This window comes from Drosophila novamexicana, unplaced genomic scaffold, assembly GCF_003285875.2.
Source record: "Drosophila novamexicana strain 15010-1031.04,08,12 unplaced genomic scaffold, DnovRS2.1 tig00000485-arrow-pilon, whole genome shotgun sequence".
NCBI lineage: Eukaryota > Metazoa > Arthropoda > Insecta > Diptera > Drosophilidae > Drosophila > Drosophila novamexicana.
Genome location: NW_020824808.1, coordinates 890681 through 912499, shown reverse-complemented (window position 1 = coordinate 912499; position 21819 = coordinate 890681). Strand labels below are relative to the sequence as shown.

The 21819-nt window shown below is 38.4% G+C and overlaps 3 protein-coding genes and 4 non-coding genes across 9 annotated transcripts; all 7 read left to right on the top strand.

Annotated features, from left to right (window-relative positions):
- Positions 1-1373: 1373 nt before the first annotated feature.
- Positions 1374-1927, top strand: LOC115761408 (cecropin-1/3). The gene is made up of 2 exons (XM_030703168.1): positions 1374-1715; positions 1777-1927. Exons 1-2 carry the CDS (start codon positions 1617-1619, stop codon positions 1867-1869), a joined length of 192 nt encoding a protein of 63 aa, XP_030559028.1. The 5' UTR covers positions 1374-1616; the 3' UTR covers positions 1870-1927.
- A 1448-nt stretch (positions 1928-3375) lies between these two features.
- LOC115761467 (40S ribosomal protein S7) lies at positions 3376-5125 on the top strand. The gene is made up of 3 exons (XM_030703233.1): positions 3376-3543; positions 3613-3945; positions 4895-5125. Exons 1-3 carry the CDS (start codon positions 3376-3378, stop codon positions 4976-4978), a joined length of 585 nt encoding a protein of 194 aa, XP_030559093.1. The 3' UTR covers positions 4979-5125.
- On the top strand, positions 4008-4146 carry LOC115761818. The gene has a single exon (XR_004017778.1). It is a non-coding gene; the product is annotated as a small nucleolar RNA psi18S-1377 (small nucleolar RNA).
- LOC115761816 lies at positions 4159-4301 on the top strand. The gene has a single exon (XR_004017776.1). It is a non-coding gene; the product is annotated as a small nucleolar RNA psi18S-1377 (small nucleolar RNA).
- On the top strand, positions 4353-4495 carry LOC115761815. The gene has a single exon (XR_004017775.1). It is a non-coding gene; the product is annotated as a small nucleolar RNA psi18S-1377 (small nucleolar RNA).
- LOC115761817 lies at positions 4511-4653 on the top strand. The gene has a single exon (XR_004017777.1). It is a non-coding gene; the product is annotated as a small nucleolar RNA psi18S-1377 (small nucleolar RNA).
- Positions 5126-10517: 5392 nt separating the features above from the next.
- Positions 10518-21689, top strand: LOC115761517 (acyl-CoA desaturase). Of its 3 annotated transcripts, none has more exons than XM_030703287.1 (6): positions 10518-10650; positions 17473-17925; positions 19745-19875; positions 20604-20995; positions 21063-21238; positions 21314-21689. In XM_030703287.1, exons 2-6 carry the CDS (start codon positions 17520-17522, stop codon positions 21475-21477), a joined length of 1269 nt encoding a protein of 422 aa, XP_030559147.1. In that variant the 5' UTR covers positions 10518-10650; positions 17473-17519; the 3' UTR covers positions 21478-21689. The 3 variants fall into 3 exon arrangements, with proteins under 3 accessions (XP_030559147.1, XP_030559148.1, XP_030559146.1); XM_030703288.1 differs by lacking the exon at positions 10518-10650 and adding an exon at positions 11559-11672; XM_030703286.1 differs by lacking the exon at positions 10518-10650 and having other exon boundaries at positions 17327-17925.
- Positions 21690-21819: the final 130 nt, after the last annotated feature.

The following is a 21819-nucleotide window of genomic DNA, read 5'->3' as shown; positions in this document are numbered from 1 at the left end:
TTGTAATTATAATAAATTAATAATAGTGTATAAACCATATATAAACTCTGCTGGGGTAAACAACGAATCATTTGCAAGCTCATCAAAGGCAATAAAAATAAAATAAATGCAATTTATTGAGGAATATTAACACAGCAGGCTGCAGGCAGGCAATCTATAATTATAGACTATATTATAGATTTTAATGCTGTGCAAATGTTGACCCAAAGAGTTGAGTGTCTAACTAAAAGACAACGCTCGAAACAGCGCACAATGCGAGTTAATTAAGATCATAAAGCTACGCGGATTGGCACAGTAAAAACTGCAGTATAGATAGTTATGGAAGATGGATATATACACATGAGAACTAAGTTCTTTATAAGTTTATCTGTTACACTTAAGGGCCTCTTGTGCTGGTCTCACAAGCGGAGGGAGAACTTCAGGGTCAATTTATTATATGACAGTCTCTCGATATGGACACCCAAGCGACATGTGTACAAACATGCATACAATTATACTTCCCGCGAGCTTTATTGTCTTTAACCTTTTATGTATTGTATAGATTTACTTAGCTGGTATCTGAATATCGCGGGGAACTTTTCTTTGAGTCTCTCCGCAAATCGATCCACTGGGATTCACAGCATGCACCTCCAGAGCAGAGTAGACCAATCGAGCAATCGCAACAAGCTGATAACTGAGAAGAAACGCTGATAACGCGCTATGGCAACAGAGACAAACAACAACAACAATAATAATAGCAATAATACCTGCTTGTTTTTTGCGTGTTTGCTCACTAAACTGATCCGACATTGAAATGTTCATATTATCAGCCCGATCGGGTCAGTGGCATATTCACACATTTTGAATACAGTTGTAGTCGGAAATCGGAAAGCAGAAAAACCCACGTGAAATTTCATTCATAAATTGATTTGTAGTAAAAAACATTTGTATTTCACCCAATTTTTTAGCTGTCTCCGTTTCAGGGCAAGCATTTTTGGTGCTTACCCGAGAAATCCACTTCATATGACAATCCTATCTGTGGGGCCAATTGAGAGAGTGCGGAAATACCCAACATTTTGGCATTGCATCTTATATGGCAAAGCTTTGTTGCGCGGATTAGAATTTTTATACTCTGAATCCAGCTTGGGTTTTCTGACCATATTTCGAAGTTTAATAGAACTAGATACGTGAAATTTTTGAGTCTTGTTAACTGCAGCTCGGATATCTTACAGCCGAGTATCTTATAGAAAGGAAAGCCCGGCTAAAGTAACTTTTTCTTTCAATATAATCTTTTGAATAATTATTCAGAATTGATGGACTTAATAGAATTTATTACATATACTATAATATCAGTCGTTTATGTTTAAATGGATCATATAAATATTTTTACGGCATATCTTGCCACTCTCAGCATACTTGCTTTTGATTCGTGTACTTTTTCGCCGAACAAAATCCCCTCGTGCATCCATCAATTGTTGAGTTTATGCACTGCGAGGCTTATCAGCATCGGGGAGCTATATGAGCTATAAAAGAGGCACTGACTGGTCGTATCAGTCATCAGTCGCTCAGCATCTGCAGCCACAGCAATATCTGAAATTCTCCTAGTTTCCAAGGAATACTCAATACCAGAACTCAAAATGAACTTCTACAAGGTCTTCATCTTCGTTGCGCTCATCCTGGCCATCAGCTTGGGTCAATCCGAGGCTGGTTGGTTGAAGAAGATTGGCAAGAAAATTGTAAGTCTTTCAATAACATCTTTAGTATAAGCAATTACTTATAATAGATTTACCTTTACAGGAACGCATTGGCCAGCACACTCGGGATGCCACCATCCAGGGATTGGGTATTGCCCAACAGGCTGCGAATGTGGCCGCCACGGCCAGGGGCTAACTAATTGAAACATGCGGTTTTATTTATTTATTTTTAAAAATTAAATGTATTTTATGATTAGACAACAAAAACTAATATACTTAATGTAGTCTAATATATATTTGTGTTAAAGTTATTGCATAGCATTTTGAATTTGCAAACAATTACTAAAGTTTTTGTCAGGTGCAACCGACTACGCAATACCCTATTGTCCATCGAAAGAAGTCTTCTTGATAATTGGCTTCTTAAGTCCTAAATTCAAAGCAAGACTTTAAAACTGTGACTTTAATAAATATCGCATCAGTAGTCTACTTGTAAATTAATTTTTAAGACTGCAATCGGATTGTTTATCTTTTTTACTATGTGATTCTCATAGCATGGGAAACCTTTGAAACCCCCTTCTTAACTTTCTTGAATCCAATCCCAGTCTGTTGCTTCGCTTTTTCATAGAAGGCAGTGAAGTGCCTCTTAATCAAATCGACTTCTTTAGAACCCATGCTGATGTCCAGGATGAGAAAAGCCACGAGGAGCACCATGCACAATTTCATGTTAGTTCTGGTTGAGAATGTTCCTTAGAATCCGGGTTCTTGGACTTGAGTTAATGAATTTGCTGCAGATCATAATAAAAGCTTATAATTTTTCCTCTTTAAAATGCATATAAATCTGTCATTACCTGGCTGGATAGTTAATATCCCCCTTTTTCCCATATTTACTATCCAAACATCTCACGGAAACTAAACAGCGTAGATTATCTGTGGACTTTTATGTAGCCCCAAATTGTATACAAAATTCAAGACAGTTTGGTAAATTGAATGGGACGACAATTGCTAGAAAACAGTGAAGGCATTCAGTTTTTATTAACATTCAATTTGCAACTGTTTTCTCCGCGGGCAACAAGAAAAAAGGAAAAAAAATTATACACAGGTGATTAATTTAAAATCAAACATAAATCAATTTTTCAAATATTTACTATTAATGTAATATAAACATTTAGTTGCATTGATATTTTTTAATAATCCTCATTTTTAGTTCAGATTTATTATAATTATTTTGTATAAGAATATATATAATTTAAATTTTGAATTTGTCACATTCAGCTGCGCGTTAGCGCCATCTAGCGGCACGCGCACAACACGAGCAGTTGCCGCCAACTTCACGTCAAAAGCAACCCTGCTTGCCGCTGACGTTTTGCACAGTTCAATGTCACATCGTTGACTTCCTTTCCTGTCAAAATAGTCGACAAAGGTTGGTGTACATTTTCCGTAAACGCTTTGAAAAAGCTGAAAAACCGGTGCAACATGCAACGCAAAGCCAAAAATAAATGGCAAACAGAGTTAACAAAATGCTGCCAATTATTGTGGTACAAATTGCCAAGTGAAAACCATTGAAACGAAGTCGATGCTCAGTGATTACAAAAAAGGTTAAAGACGACTGAGTTGAAAGAGAATTTGGCTTGGCGGCGTTGTTGTGTATTGTTTTTCTTGCAGCTCTGCCACATTTTTTGAACGTGCTCTCAATCATTTGCAGATGGCTATCGGCTCAAAAATTATCAAGCCCGGCGGTGCGGACCCCGATGAGTTCGAGAAGTCGATTGCCCAGGCGCTCGTTGAGCTAGAGGCCAACAGCGACCTGAAGCCCTACCTGCGCGATTTGCACATAACCCGTGCACGCGAGATTGAGTTTGGCAGCAAGAAGGTAAGTCTTGGCGTTATAGTTTTGGCCTTTAGTAGTTCCCAGTTCTAATCCATGTCTTTGTGTGCGCAGGCCGTCATCATCTACGTGCCCATTCCACAGCAGAAGGTGTTCCAGAAAATCCAGATCATCTTGGTGCGCGAGCTGGAGAAGAAGTTCTCAGGCAAGCACGTTGTGGTCATTGGCGAACGCAAGATTCTGCCCAAGCCAACGCGCAAGGCGCGCAACCCGTTGAAACAGAAGCGCCCACGCTCGCGCACCCTGACGGCTGTGTACGATGCCATTCTGGAGGATCTGGTCTTTCCCGCCGAGATCGTTGGCAAGCGTGTCCGCGTCAAGCTCGACGGCTCTCAGCTGGTGAAAGTGCACTTGGACAAGAACCAGCAGACCACCATCGAACACAAAGTGAGTGCCGCCAGCTGCTGCTGCCACATAGGATTAGGATAGCATCTCATTTAAGTTGTGCGCTGTCCCCGTGTTATTTGCGGCACGTTCACAAAGCGCCGTGATTGTCAAAGGGGACGCATAGCAATTTGCCAATAACTCGTTATTGTGCGCCATTTACGCATCCTTGCGGGCCCACATCTCCATATATTGGCTATATTTTTGTTAACGCTACCGTTCTTGTGTTATTCACTGAATTTGTAATCTCGGTCAGCGATTGTCAAACAGAACGCAAAGCGAACTCCAGGCCAGTTTACTCCACATTGCAGAGCCTTTGAATGCCTCGGCTTCTACATAACTACCCACTCGCCACATTCATTCTTAAGTTAGTTAAGATCCCTCCAAAACTGTATTGCCGATAATACCCAACGTTCTTGTGTTATTCGCTGAATTTGTATTCTCGTTCAGCGATTGTCAAACAGAACGCATATTGAACCCCAGAACAGTTTACTCCACGTTGTAGAGCCTATCAATTCCAAGGCTCCTACATAACTACCCACTGTTCACATGCACGTTAAATCCAAGCCCGTTCTTGTGTTATTCCCTGAATTTATCTCTCTAATCAGAGGATGTCAAACAGAACGCAAAGTGAATAGCAAGCCCGCTTACTCCACGTTGTAGAGCCTATCGTAACCAAGGCTTCTACTTAACTATACGCCGGCCACATGCATACCAATCCCAGTTTAAAACTCCCGCCTATTTGCCTCCCGAGCGCCGTTCTGTGCCTGGTGCCTCGGGACTTCCTACATCGGCGGCAAATAAATCAGACTTGTTCAGCCCACTTTTGCTGCATCAGTTCATGCTGCAGCAAAAGGTTGAAACGTTTGACAAATATTTTCTATTTTATTATATATATTTTACTCTAGAGAATATTGCTAGTAATTTCTGTCCTTCTTTTTGTGCTGCTCAGGTTGATACCTTCACATCGGTCTACAAGAAGCTTACCGGTCGCGATGTTACCTTCGAATTCCCAGACAACTACCTGAATGTCTAGAGGTGTTCCACTGGCAATGTCGTCGTCGTCGCGCTGGTTCAGTTCAACAAGAAATTCTGTCGTACAGAAGATGCGTTTTGTTTTTAACATGAGCTGAAAGAACGCAACGTCAACTAAATAAAACAGTAAACATTTTTAAAAATTTAATTCAATTGTTTAAATTGAACGCATTTGATGAATATGTATAAGATGCTTACTTTCTAAAACATCAATTGTAATTTAATCCCGTAGAGCAACAAGTCATTATAAGGATAGCTTTTAACACGAGCCTAAATTCACGCTGTCATCTGCTTTGATGTGCGTGGACTTCTCCTGTTGATTAAGAGCAACCATAAAAGGACTTCGCTTTGCTCCCACTCTGGCTACGCTTCTCACTCCGACGCCGTGTGTGAAACATCCTTTTGTGCAGCGCCCGCCCATTTCCCTAGGCGACAAGTTCCATGTGGGGGCTGTGAGCGTGCGTTTAATTAAAAAGTGTGCTACGCATATTTATTGGATTCACTTTGTAACTTTTTCGTGAGGCAACCCCCTCCCCCCACAAGCACACACACGCACTCCTAGTTCTTGAACAAGCAATTGTGGTAGCGATGCATGAAATCCTTGCCACACATGTGCGAAAAGGGGTTAATCCTGCGGCTGGCGGGTTTACTTTTCCGCGCGACTCGGCTCATTTACATGCGCCGTTTGTAATTACAGGACATGTGGGAATCGGTAATAAATATTTAGAATAATCATCTGAGTAGTGGGTAGGAGGCGGGGCACGGCTAGAGGCTGGGTGAGACTCGGTGGTGGCTTGTTACACGAAAGAGGATTAATGATTTATACAACGGGAATCAAACAAATCAAATGAATATAGAAGGTGGCTTAATTGATGACTACACGAGTTCGCATTGGTTTTTCCGGCAAAATTGAATTAATACACATAATATTCTTCAAAATTGTACGATTCGAAAACGTTTATTTAACGTGTATTTATCGGAATTATAGGTATTTCGATTTGATTGAGTCAGTTTTGAAAGTATAATAAATAAAGTTGGAATTCGATTCATATACCTTCTAAGATTCGTATGGGTCAGCACTCGATATATATTTTTAAAAAATCAAATTCGATTTTGTTTAAATTTGTTAGGGCTTTGATTATTTTTATCCTCATTTATTCCAAAAACTTTCATAAGTCGAAAAACACGTAGTTTCATTGACTTTTTAGCCGACTTAAGAATATTTGAAATTAATAAAAAAAATTGTAATATCTCAGATAGAAAAAAGGTCAGCTCTTTATTCAAAATACCTATTTGCTCTCGCACGGATAAATTTTGGCAAATCTTAATTTGGTAAAACGTTCCAAAATCGAGTCAAATTTAAATATCAATCTATGCTACAGACTGTTAGTTCAAAAAGATGGTTAGAATAACTGCCCGCTATAGTCATGACATTTTGTATATACCAGGTATATATACACATATACACCGCATAGATTTACACATACTACCCGTTTTTCCCCGGGTCCATATTCTTTTTCAAACCTTAGACATTACGTGTTCCCTTATCTCGAATGGTTGGTAAACAAAAGTGCTATGTAACCATTTTCCAATTATATTTTTACACTCTCTGTTTAATTTTGCAAAATCCTTACACTTTAATTATATCTGATAACTACAGATATAAATTTAATCGGCCAGTGCAAAATATTTTGAATATAATTTGGTTTGAAACTGCACTATGTTGTTTCTGAGAAACGCACCTCAATTGAAATTCACCGCATTGTGTGTGTCTTAACTTATCCATGCAGCATGGGCATCAACCATTGAAAGCCGGATAACTATTTAGACAAACCGACTGTGTGTTACTCTATTTTTCTGATGAGATATGCAAAATAGTTATATTTCCACAAAGTTAATTGAAAACTCTTAGTAAAATTTAAAAAAATAAGAACTATCTAACGATACAGTTTTGATCAATTTCATCGGATTTGGAGTTAGACCAGAACAGAACGAATTTGGCAGTTGATGAAACCGACTCGTATCAAACAAATAAAAAAATGAATTCTGCTGTAGTATCTACCATTAGGTTTGATTTTAATTTCTGAAATGTCTGTCTCTGGGTTACAAAATTTCGACCACAACAAACCGCGTTTGTTGCCATTTTCATATTTGGTTTGAGTCAACAACGAAATCACGCAATACAATAATTTCAAAATGAATTACAGCCAACGCCAGGAAAATTGTTCTGCGAAAGCAAATACATTGAAAACTCGCTTGGGTGGACGCTTGCAGTTCGTTCTGCTTATTCTTATATGAAAAAAGAAGTTTGTTGAAAAAGAGAAGTTAAGAAATATTGAAACAAATAGAAAAATAAAAATTTAGGAATTTTTACACAATTTTAGGTATATTCCAATATTTTATTTCAAAAAGAGAGGCCAATTTTCAATTTCTTAACGCTTTCTAACAAATTTGAATATTCGTAAAATATTTTTCAAGTAGATTTTGATCGTTCTCCACAAAAATTAGTCGGCTGTTCGTTCGGCGAGTCTTCACTGTACTACCAGGCGTATCAAGCCCAATGCACCGAGCTCCAGGACCAGGTCTCACCCTCGCAATTACACAGGTATCCAGGTCACAACAGGCGTGGACAGGCCATGTCCAGTGCTTGTTGTTGTTGTTGCTGTTGTAGCTCTGTGTTTTGATTGATGGTCTGGCAGACAGATAGGCGGGCAATCCCAGGTAAGGTGGCTGACACATTCGATTATTGTTGTACACAATTACAGTTGCACGATTGATATCGTGTGCATGCCCGCCAAATGGCGCCATTGTGTCAAATCTATTATTTATGTGGCCCTATTGCTAGCAATGCGGTTTATCATGAGCTTTATCATCGGGTCAGTTCAGCAGCTGGCCTTTAAATGAATAAGAGGATTCAAAGGATTGGCTAAGGCTCCAGTGACGCATGCGTCGTTGTTTATTAACTTTGCATTCATTACAATTCTATACGAATAGCCACACACACACACACACACAGTCACACGCACAACCCACCCACACAGCCACCCATTCACATACTGAGCTGCTTTGTGAATTTACAGCCACTTTGTATGTTAATTTTATTAGCGAAAACTATTTATGGCTCTCATCCAGCTCCAGTTGTCCTTCAGCTGTGTCCTGTCCCCCCGCTTGGGGCTGATGAATTATCGACTATGTTGGCCAGAAATTATGTCATCACATGTTGGCAGCGCTCGACCCATGACTCATCTCTGGTTGCAAACGTTAAGTGCTGCCCGACACACACATACATGCATACATATGCAAGTATGCATACATATAGTTACAAATCTTATCAGCTTATCAATGGATTCCCGAGTGATTGTCCCCCCCAATGACTTCTATAGCGTGTTTGCTCCATCGCACAGCTGTGTCAACAATACTTACTTTGGTTAGGGGCTGCTGCTGCTACCCAAAGGGTGCGCGGAGCGCGAAGGGGGGCATGCACGCCCATGAGTACTACACCAAAGGTACGTGCCTTTTGCGGCATATACGTATTTGCTTAGTAAAATAAAACAAGAGAGCTATACCCGACTAGCGGATACCCTGAAATCCTTGCCGTGCTTTCTTCTATACATACACCCAGAAACACGCTATGCATCTTTTTGTGCCCTTTTCTTACATAACTTCGGCTTTTATAGTCTAATTTTTATGATTATTTCTGGTCTAAAGGTTGGCATACAAAACTCTGTATATGCTATACGTCTAAAACTGTATATGTATAGGTATGACCCGGAGGTCAATTCTCAGAGAATTATTCTGAAAACTAGACTAAGTTGTCGATGATTAAATATGAATCTGATTTGCGCGGGCAACAAGAAGAATATAATGAATATGATCGAGTATAAATTGAAAAGCTAGAAAAAATGATACCAATATACTCGTTCGCACTTTGTGAACAGAATATGAAAGGGAATACGAAAAACATACCATCTGGTAACCGCAGAGAGAACCTACAGAGTTTTAACACTGTTTCGTTTGCTCGATAAGAGTAAAGACACAATCAATGATCGTATGTACACACATACACACACACACGCACACATGCGCACACATCACACACACACACACACACGCACACGCACACGCACATGCACATAGTCAAGCAGCAAATAGTTGCCGCTCAGTGTTTTCTATATTTATCAGCGCGTTGTCATTGCCTCATATTTCGCCGCGTTGGCCTACGCCCCCAACCCCCGGCCAGATCAAACCGGTCCACAGCGTTGCGGCAGCTTTTTAGATAAATTCACATCATCGTTTTGTTTTTGCTGTTTGTATTCACATTATGAATTTTAGGGTTAGAAAACACGGAAATATGGGCGGAGTAATTTGTGATCATACATATACATATGCATGTATGTATGTATGTATGCATTTGTGTGTATATGCTAGTTTTTGTATACATATGTAGCTAACTGTGAATTTCGTGTGGAATATTAGGGCAGAAATATGCGCAAATATTCGGCATGTACTCACAAATATTTGCCGCGGGGAGCTTATCAGCATTTAGAGAAATTTTATTTAATGCTCGCCAGCGATAAACGCCAACGCTTTGCTTCTGTTTCATTATTTGTTGTTGTTGTTGTTGCTGTTTTGTCGCACTCTTTCGATTTTAAGCGAAAGAACGAAATTTTAAAAACCAGCACAGACGATAAACACGCGCTACGCATGTGTTTCTAGTCTCCCCGCCTACCGTTATTCATGAACTCCACCTACAGGCATGAGAAACCAAAGGCCCAGACGCAAGAGAGTACTCAATACGAAGGCGATAATCAAACGGACCAGCCAACAAACAAATATGAAGAGGAGATCGAGAGATTGAGAGAGGGCGAGGCAGGGAGAGGGAGCCATAGGCTGGTTGGCATGGGAAAGCAACAAGCGTGCTTAGAGCCAAACAACAAACTGGGTTAACGTTCCGCAGACGAAGCCAACTGCGATGCGGTTGCCGCTATTAACGAGCTTTGAACGGCGCGGCGCGATGACGAAATGCCGGTCTTAGGGTACGGCTGTTGCTCACCCCTAAAACATGAGCGCTCGTCGCCAACGCCTACTCAATCAGCGCGAGAGAGAGCTAGAGAGAGCAAAAGAGAGCGAGCGAGAGGCATTGACTTTGAACTACAATTTGCTTAGCGTGCGCCAGCAAGCAAGTTTTTATTTCTTCTATTTTGTTTTTGTAATGTTTACGGAATGTGTGAGCACAACAGAGAATAGTAAACAGCAGTAGGAGAGTAAACTGGGTAGATAATAGCGTTAGAGACGACAACGACAACAACAACAACAACAACAACAACAATGGCAGCCCAACAGGCAACGAAATAAAAGTGAAATAATAATAAAATAATAAAAATTGAATGCGAGAAGCGGCAAACGATCCCCGCTGCCGCGCTGCCCCGCTCCACCATGCTCTATGCTCCAGTGCGACGTCAACGTCGCCGGCGCCGTCAGCTCTTGGATGTGGATGTAAATGTCGGCCAGTTGAGCATTGGCTGTTAGTCATTTGAGTTCGTTCGGTTGGTGAACAGCAGAACGCAATAGACGCGCTGCGATAACAAAAACTATAATTTACCATTAGTTCCAAATAAACTTAAGCACGAAATCTCCCATGCGATAAACCGCGTCGCCAGCAACAAAAGCCAAGTGCGTTCAGGCAAACTATTATTGCATATTAACAAAGTCATTTACAAGCCCATAAACCATATGCCATCTATACAAAACACAACAAAATAAAATAAACTCGCAATCATTTTTCATTTACATTTTAAGAGAAATGCAAAACGTTCGTTCGAACGTTGACGTCAGCGAATTTTTCAAAATTCGGCAATTTGTTCGACTGTGACATTCAGCAAAAGTTAGACAAAATATATGTACATATATATTCCATTATTGTCAACATTATAAGCAATTTTCTTGATTATTATAAAACATATATTCCACCTAACATATGCGCATGTTGTGTGCCAACAGGAAGCCGGCTGGAATGAAATTCCAATTCAATTATAACGGCAACGTTGCCAATGGGACTTGTTATTCAATTTGCCTGCTCTTTTGTTTTAACAGCCACCCACCCCCTCCCCTCCATTCCCCCACTCCTCACCACAAGTGCCTGAACTAACTATCTATGTTTGTTGTCCTTAATGTGCTTGAGCAACTAAGCCATTTCTTTTGTTTCGAGTGTAAAATGCACTGTGAGAAAAGCGCATATTTGTTGCTCAGCAGAAAATTGTTGTGTATAAAGATTACTTTTAAATGGAAACTAGATACCATCAAGAGAACCGGTCTTTCAGACGGTCTCTCAGACGTTCTTTCGTTGTTTACAACACAATTCCGAGTGCAAATCTTTGGCTAGATTATGGTATTTACCTCAAGTAAGGCCATTGTAGTGCGTGCTTTTTTCGAGTTAAAAGTTTATACTAATGTGAAAGCAATATATATTGATAAAAATATAAAAAAAACAGAGTATGTGTGGTATGGGGTTTCTAAATGAAATGTCATAAGAAATTCATAATAGACTTGTTAAAATTCTGTTCGTTTGTTCAGACAAAAAATTAATAAAAACACAGTAAATCAAAATTTATTCATAAGGTAGTAAAGCTTCGAAGGTATCCATTTAGGTTATTAACTCGCTTTCTGTTTTGATTAGAATATATATATTTCAACTTGTAAGTATATTATTGCAGATATTTAGCAAATTGCATAATTTGAGTTGCGATTCTCAATCTTAAACAATTTTATTTATTTACACTTTTTCTAAATTGATTTATTTTGCTGTCTCAGTGACAAGTTTTCTATGGCTTCTTGAGTTTGCTGTCAACAACAAATGAAACTATAAAGTTAATGAAAATAAATTGAATGCCAATTCAGTTTCACATACATCCACTAAGTGCCAGTTTATGCGTATACACTAAGCGAAATCAGCTGTCATTATCTCATTAGTTTGTGGGAACTTTAATTAGTTTAACTTTGTGTATCTCACGTGCAGTTAGCTGTGTTTTTATTACATTGGAGCAAATTGTAATTGGCACAGTAATTAAAATATTTAATACCCTTCTTCAGGGTATTATAATATTGAAATATGTTACGCTTCGAAGTAGATCAAGAAGACGTCTTTCTGTTTCTCTGCAAACCAGACTCTCAGCCATCCTCTGGAAAAGATCCGTCTTTCTGTTGCAGGCAGTTAAAATGTCGGAACAGCCCGGATCGGAGCACTATATCATATAACTCTCATAGGAGCCATCGGTTGAACAGTAGATATGGCAAGCATTCTGTTTGCCAAGACATTTTCATGAAATACAGCATTTGCGATATTCTCCATTCTCACATATCTGCAAAATGCAAATGCCTGCAAGGGTATTAAATGTTCGGCGGGACGATATATTCTACTTATTCGCAAAAGTCGATCGTTTCCACACACTTCAAATAAATGAAACGATTTTAGCAAAATCTAAAGTGATTCATTGCAAATTTATCTGCCGGCATAACATATATATTAAAATATAAAAATTATAAATATATTATGTATATATAAACATCTTCAAATAACTGGGAGCATATTTAAATTGTACAAAATTTGCATACATATTTTTGATAAAATTTAGCAATACTCCTAAATACTCTTACTTTTCAACGTAAAGCATTTTAATTTGACATTTATTTGGCGAAGCTTTAAATTGAAAACTAACTAAAAAGAAAGTCGCACCGAAAATTAAATACCCTTCTACGTACATTTGAGGAGAATTGTTTTTAAAGATTTTGATGTAGAATAGATTTTTCATTAATCGACCGATTCTTGCTTTATATTATATATAGTTTTTGTAGAAATTAATTTTCTACCAATTGCTCCTATTTTATGAGGAGGATAAGATATTTATAAAGTGCATAGTGAAACTAATAAATCCCGAGTTTGCTCAAAATATCTTCACAAACAAAAAGTTGTTCATACAAGAACGTTCCATGGCACTTCCATGGCACTTATTGCTCAGATCCGGTCGGTACCAACATATGTACGCCAACATACTTATTATTGACGAAACTTTACAATTGAGAGACTAGTTCGCATAGAAACAGACAGACGGACAGACGGACTTGAATATATACACTCGTATGTTGATGCTGATCCTAAATATACTATATACTTTATATATATACCTATATATATATATATACCTATATACTTTCTGATGTCGCAGATGTCCCTTTCTATGCGCTACTTATTTAATGTCAAAGCTCTCTCTCTCTCTCTCTCTCTCTCTCTACCAGGGTATATAAATTGTTAGCTAAGTAATACATTTTTAAAAATGTACTGTGTATATATTACTTTTTTAAATACTATAACTAGCGCAGATCTTAGTCATATACAACTAATTTATAGTACAAACGAGTAGTTTATAACAACTCCTCTTTAGAGGTAGTTTTTATGACATATATTCAAATTTGTTATAACATTTTTATAAATTAAATAATTTACAGTCTTTATATTTCTCCTGTTGATCTATGTTTTCGCTGCTTTCCTCTTGTTATCAGTCTGGTTTTCTGCTTAGGGTAATACTATCAATTATATGAATATTTTTAAATAATTTTGGAAGCCTTCCCTGTATAATTTTATTGCCCGAATGTTATAGCTGACACAAATCTTGGTCATATAAACTCAGTTTACAGGGTGTCTGCAAGTTGTTCGTTTGCCTAAAGCGAATTTTCGTTCGTCTTCTCTAATTTCAGGTTTACTTTTTACACTACTTCTAGTCATGTGAAATGAATTTACAGGGTATGCACTAGTTGTTCCGCTTACTTAAGCAAATTTGTGTGCGTTCTTTTTTGGGCTCTCGATAAGCGGCGCGGAAAATTTCCAATAAATTTGCTAATGGAAATTGGACAAAAGTGTCAGCTTGTGTGTACATATGGGGATTAAAATTCTATGTGCTCTTTGCTATTTCTTGTTGTTGTTGTTGTTGTTGTTGTTGTTGTTGTTTATTTTGGTTTTGTTTATAGTTCTTTGATAGGGACGTGCACGTCGTCAGGCAATTGGCAAGTCTTGTGCACTCGCTCAGAGACGAATGTCAATGGGGCTGCTGATGGTTTGGCGCTGGCCTCTTTAATTGTTTATTATTATTTATTATTGGTGTTGGCCAGCGTTGTGGCACAGCCGAAATAACAATGAATTTTGTATATCAAATATAATTTATGCATGCTCCCAGCTGGACTTTGGCCTCGTTTGGCATAGACGACTCGCGTGTGTTGGCCCAATAAAAATGTTGAACAACTTGGGCGACACGCTCCTTAAGCGTGCACTCCGCCTAGTTTCGAGCCAAGTTCCAATACCCTTTAAGCCACACGTTCACACACACACAGGCACACACACAGTTTCCACTTTATTTGATTGCCATTGAAAGCTCCAGTTCTTGGCTCTCTTTTGCCATCTTCCTTATTTTGTATGCCCTTGTTGCGGGTATTATAACTGTCTCATTAAATGTGTAACGCACAGCAGGCGACATCTGCGAACCCATAAAGTATATACATATATATTCTTGAGCAGCAACAAAAGGGAAGTCCTTCTGTCTCTTAGCTCAAAACCTTTTGCTTATTCAAATATCTTAATAGGTCTTAATAAGAACGCAACAATATATATATATAGATCTATCGGAAGATTCGTTTGAAAACTGAGTTAAATAATCTGTTCGAAGAAATTTTCATCAAACTGACCATTTACAAAGCTTCACTTAGCTCACATATCGTCAAAATCGTTAGGCAAATATCTGAAAGCGTATTAAATCTTCGGCTTTTTCTTGTCCGTCTCTTGCCTTATCAAATTAGCGTGCCTGGTATATGCTGTGGGTAAGCTTCTAATGTGCTACATTTTTATTTTAATTAAAAGGCAAATGCGAAACGGGGCGTGTCGCCCGCCATGGAGACGCCAATGGACACTCACTGCGTATGAGCAATGCCGGCAAATAATGTGTGCAAAGATGTATGGACACGATTAAGCTTTAAGTGGGCAGACGTGCGCCATATCTTATCTTATCAGCTACAGGACCGGAACCAATATTTTGTTGAAAAAAATCTAACAGGGTCAGAATTTATGACGCTTCGTCTACTTCTATTTTGGCCAAAGAAATGGCCCAATTCGATAAAGAACTGCGCACTTGCATAACTCAAGTTTGTAAATTAGTCATCTAACACCTGTTGGTGGTCTTCGGGCTGAGTCACCTCACAAATTGCTCAATGATAAGCGATGGCTTATCAATTGGCCAAAAACTCTGAATGAACTTCGCCTGATGTTGGGTCATTGCGTTGGAGGTGCGCACCTGTTGGGATTGCGACAGGTGTTCAGCGCCTATCGCAAGGGGCCATAAACGGCTTTTGCCATGATTAGAAATTGTCTGGCAATTTGTTTTGCTTCTTGGTAACTGATAAGCGTTTTAATAATTGCCAAAATAAAAATGTTCAGCTTGCAGTGACAATGCATTTTTCCAGCCCAAATAGCAGGCGTTTTCTTCTTTTTGCTTCTTTTCTGATAGAATTAAACGATTTATATTGTTACGAAAATAATACATAGACCGCATCTAAGTTTTTATTACACCCTGTATTTACTGGAAATTTTGTGTGGGTAATATTGGTAACACGCAGAAGGTCGCCTTATGTCTGCCTAAAAGACTCACTGTATGAAACAAAATCTCAAATAAGCAGAGAATTTGACTATATATCGCTTAAATCTGTATATATTTAATTGAAAACTAAATTGGTTTCAAGAATTCTCTATATAAAACGGAAAGCGAAAGGGATTAAAATATAATTATAAATATGCAACTCTGAAAATCGATTTTTAACGATATTTTGAAATTGATATCGACAAAAAAATGATAAGCTGGATTTGCGCATGACGGAGTTGAATATATATCCAAAATTTAAAGTATCTAGCTTTTGGAGTTTTCGAGTTCGATACAGCTGCTCTTCCCTATAAAGAATGTATCTACTCTACGCAACCAAAAAACATTATGCCCTCATTTATCGATACTTTGAAAAGGGAAGGCATAACGTCAAAAAATTGAAAAGCCCATTTTGCGTATAGCTTAGGAGACTATTTGTTTAAAATTTAAAGTCTCTAGTTCTCAAAGTTGCCCAGATCGACGCGTTCAAACAGGGCTAACTTGACTCAGCTCGTTGTTCTGATAAATATACATATATACTTTATTAGTTGTGCTGTTACATACATCATACCCCATTTTCCATAGTTACAGGGTATACAAACTTAAAGACCCACAGATTTCTTATATAATACTAAATTATTGTACATCATTTGCAGTTAATAAAACCTGCCTAATAATCCTCATAACTATAATCTAATATACTTGTATGCCTAGGTACATAGGCGGCACTGCAAATTTCCATAAGGATATATAAATCAATCAAATAATCGAACAGTGGCCACAAAAGTTATTAAAGCATAACTTGTTCATAGTACAAAAACACGTAGAACAGTCCTGCTTTTTTTTGCATTTTCTTAACTTCTTTTTTTTCTGTATACATATGCCCAACACAGGGTAGCCACTAGCGTGCAGTCTTAACCAAATCATTTTTATTGCTTGTCTCATTTATTTGTATAGAACGTTATGTCATAGCATTATGAAATGTTCGTTTTTAATCAACATGCCGACTCCAAAGATAGGAGAATCAAGAATTTTGCAGTTAAGAGTGTGCCAGGCTATCGCATACCCTGCATAAATGTATACCATACCATATTTGGGTGGACCAAATCTTACAGATGCCAAAGCAATGCAAAGATAGTATAGATTTGAGGCCAGAGAGAACAACAAGCTGTTATATGTATATATTATATATATATATATATATATATATATATATATATATATATATATATATTATATGTATATGTTTCGTATGCAGATGGCAAAAGCTATTTAATAAGATGGTAATATGGAAAGTTAAATATGAATATTGTTTAGTAATATTTAAAACATAATTCTACCTAAAATATTCCTACGAATTTTGAGTTCCGACTCGACTCGAGCTGTCGCAGCTTTTTACACTCATGATATTGTCGTTTTTAGAGGAATTGTTTTATTGTAACAAGCGGGCACTTCATAAAAAGATAAGCTAAAAACTGTGTGTGTGGGGGGTAGTTAGCCCGCTTTAGATAAGACAACAAACGGGAGAAATCGACAGGGCCCAGTTGAGAATACTGTTAATAAATAGTGTAAACTTGAGGTATCAACAACAGGCCAGATAAATGGCAATAGAAAATAGAAAACATGCTTGAATCTGAGTTATAAGCAGCAGCAGTAGGCAGTGAGCATGTGAGAGAGACAAGCAACAAAAAAATTTCACACCCAATCACATATTTCCCAATTCAAATCAATAGGCTATTAAATGATGGCCGCAGCAGAGTTCCATTAGCAAGTCTATGGCGAGTCAGTTACTGATCCATGTCGCTAACTCCACTTACAGACGACAGACCACCGAGAGGAACACTTGATACCAAACACGCGAACACAATGTGCCTATCCACGCCGACGCCCCCAAAGGCTGGCAGCGATTCCGTTGCCGGGCAGAGCAACGGCGGCTCCTGTCACCTGGCTGAGGTGTGCAGCAGGGCCAGCACTGGGGATAATCAGCTGAAAAACAGACGGGGTCAAGCCGCAGATGCTAAACAGACCAAAGACCCAGCCGACGAACTGGAGGATAATTTAGGCTTTAACGAGGAGAATGCCGTCTACAAGGAGAACGAGGCAAAGACCAAGCAGCTCGTCGCGGAACAACAGCAGAAGTCCGCCGACGAGGAGGTGGTCTATAATCCCCAGATCAGATGGCCCGATCTTGGCGCCCAAACGTTTTTGCACGTCGGCGCTCTCTATGGCCTCTACCTGCTCTGCTACGCCAAATTCTACACATTCCTGTGGGGTACGTATCGCATAATCCTATTGTATTTATATACGTATCGAGTGGGTAGCTGACCTGCGACAAACATATGTGAGCCATTGAATTGTTACCTGGATTCGGTTTAATTGCTTGGAACAATATGTTAATTGTATTTTAGTTTGTTTTTTTTTATTCAAAACATATTTAGCAACTTGCTCGGTTCTTATAGCCTTTAAATTATGGAATGCCACGTCTGAGCTTATAAATAAAACCTCCCTTTGTTCGAAAAGTAATTCTTATCGCTAGCCACGCACACTCTATCTGAATCCGAGCTATAACTATTTATAGCCCCAAGTTGCATTGCCAATCTTAACTCTTTTTATTTATGGCGCTAATATACTTGAAGCTAATAAGCTAAAAAAAATAGTGCTTTAACTGGAAAGGCTGACTACTTTGTTTTTCAACATTTTTTGGAAAATCAATTTCGTCAAAAGCGAAACTGGCCAGTTGTGTTAATAATAAAATACTAATAAAAAAGAACAGTAGAAATAACTGCAATACTTATCATGCACATTTCCAACATTCCAACATTTAGTAGAATATAATTAAAAACCATAGTTAAGATTCTTAAGCCTGAGAGAAAGACATTTTTTCTTTAGTATAAATGATTTTTTTTATATATTAAATTTTAATTAAATTAATATTTTGTTTATAATTATAATAATACTAATAATTATTAATTATTTTGAAATTTATTTAACTATTAGTTATTATTATTATAGTACATAAAATATTGAAAAAAATTAAAAAGTAAAAATCATTTAAGCTCGGGAAATACAACTGTCTTTGAAAGTTTAAGAATCTCAACTTAAATAAATAAAAATATTAATTATTCGTTAAATATATATAATAATAGTTGAGAATTAGGTAATAGGAAAGACTGATAATGATTTTTATTTTCAGCCATATTAGTTTATATTATTATTTTCGTTTTAATTAAAATAAAAATTATAAAATATTATATTTTTTAATTTTTTTTGTTTGAAGTCTAATGAATCTTAACATAAATAAAAATGTCAATCTGTGTAAGGGAACAATAATGATATTTATAGTTTATGAACAAATAGATTTCTGCTTGTTAACAAAAGTTTAATTTTCGGCTGTCTTTGCCCTTTTGATGATCTATATGATATATTAGTCCGAAGCTTGTATATGCCAATTATAAAGTTCTTCAGATAAAGTTCTACAGATAGCTTAAAAACCGAAAGATCGATAGTTCCTATGACAGCTGCATGATAACGTGGTCAGATAGGGCCGACATCAATATATGAACTACGTGCAAAAAATGTCGTTTAGATAGCATTTAAGCTGAAAGTCTAGAAACATGATATATGTATCGTATATCTTATCATATGGGGTAATTTATGGGATTAGAAATTTTTCTAAACTTGACAAAGCTTTACTTTTTTACATATAAAATAGATTCCATTGAAAGAGTGTTTTGGTTGAGATTTACTCTCGATACTTACATCAATTAGAGCAGCAAGTGATGCGCACTTTGACCAGGCGTAATTAAAGTTAACGAACGATTCAATTGGCATCTATGAGCTTGGAACAGTGATCGACGCGATTTCCATAGAGCAGAGCACATAGGTGGCACAGCAGCTGCTCTGACGCATGCCAATAGAAATAGCCAGCGCTATGCGAGTGGGATACTATATATAGCACGATGTCATTATATCATCGAATTGAGGGTAAATCAAGCGTGCCAGTGTCAGCAAATTCCCAACCATTTGCCAATGGACAATGCTCTTTAACTGATTTGCCATTAACCTGTATTGTTTTCCCTATCCAATTGCAGTTGTCGGTTGCATTTGGGTTTCCGGCATTGGGATTACGGCGGGCGCCCATCGTCTCTGGTCGCACAAGGCCTACACTGCGTCGCTGTTCCTGCGCATCCTGTTGGCCTTCATGTTCTCTATTGCAGGGCAGGTAAGTGAAAGTCATGGCAATAAGAAAGAAAAGTCAATGGTTCATATCTGTGAACCTGGTTGCCTATAGCTGTGAATCATGGTTTTGCTCCGTCTGAATTGTTACATTTTATTTTAAATAGATATTTTTTTTTAGACTTTTATGTAGTTTTATTTGTATATTTTTATAAATATATTGGAATTGGTTTATTCAACTTTTTCCAAACTTTGTTTGTATAGTTGAGTATTGTTTTTTACCAAACCTTTAAAACAAGAACATGGTTCTACTCTTTTTGTATATGCCCAAGCTTTGGCTGTTATTTGCTCCGCTCAAAGAAAAATATTAAAAAGAATAATGAATAAAAAATGGTTTAGTTCAGGCTAAGCTTTGGATCTCTTACGGGAATGCTAATCGTTGAAATAAAAATCGGAATCCGGGTCGAAAGTGGTTCGGCTCGAAACATAGGATAAATGGGCCTGCTTCAGATTAAGCTGGAACTAAATATAAGGTTCCATTCTTGAGGAAACATAAAAATTGTAATTCTGGGTTGTTAATGGTTCGGTGCGAGCCAAGGTTTTGAGGTTTTAGTTGCATTTGAGATACCCAAACTCTTACCGTGTGCTGTTTATTGTGCCTAATTCAAGGTTCTGTTCTTAAGGAAATATAGGATTTAAAATTCGGAACCAGTTTGCAGCTTTGGTGACCCCCAATAGGAAAAACAGACTAATCCTAGTGTTTCATTCTTGTAGCGCGACGCTTATACCTGGGCGCTTGATCATAGAATACATCACAAGTTTTCGGAAACGGATGCGGATCCACATAATGCCAAGCGCGGCTTCTTCTTTGCGCACGTCGGTTGGCTATTCCTAACGCCGCATCCGAAGGTGATTGAGAAGCGCAAGGTGATTGATATGTCCGACTTGGAGGCGGATGCGGTGGTCATGTTCCAGCGCAAATACTATATACCATTGTTTGCACTTTGCTCGATTGCGCTGCCCGTGTTGGTGCCCTGGTATTTCTGGCAGGAGGATCTCTGGATGTCCTTCTGGATTAACTTTAATATGCGCTTCACTTGGACCCTAAACGTGGCCTTCTTCGTCAATAGCGTGGCGCACATGTATGGCAACAAGCCCTACGACAAGTAAGTGTAAACTTCCAGCGTATATTCGAACTGGTTTCTATTAAGGATTATTACTTAATGTACACAGGAACATCACACCCGTGGAGGCGCCCATTGTCTCGTTTCTGGCCATGGGCGAGGGCTGGCACAACTATCATCATGTGTTTCCCTGGGACTATAAGACGGGCGAATTTGGCAACTACACCTTGAACGTGACCACGGCCTTTATTGATTTCTGCGCTCGCATCGGCATTGCCAGCGGTCGTGAGTAGCCAAATTTTGTACTCAAGTACAATTTCAAACTGATCATAAATACCCTTTATTTCCATTGCTCTGCAGGTAAATCCGTGTCCCCGGATATGGTTATACGACGAGCGGCCAAGTGTGGCGATGGCACCCGTTTCCTCAGCGATGAGTATGCACACAAGGATCAGGTCTGGGGCTTTGGGGACCGTGATCTGCCGCGCGAGGATCTGGCCGAGCTGGCCAAGATGCAGAATTGAGTGCTGTGTGTTGGATCGCAGTGCTGCTATAGTATTAGCAGTTAATCGCCTGTGTTTTTGTTAATCCTAAGTTTAAGATAAGCATCCGCTCCCACTCCCAAAATACCTAATATCCAGACACAACATGACCACCCGCCCTCCCCCCTACTTGCTCCCATGCCACATATGTACACTACTCGCCTATGTCGTTGCTTTTGTTACTTACCAAAAAAAAAAGAAAAAATGAAAAATGAAAGGGCATTAAACTGTTGCATAAACCAGTCTTGAGTGTTTCGCATACGATACGAACCCGCTATGAAGAACGCGCTCCGGACGCATATTTAGCCGCGCCTCATGCATATG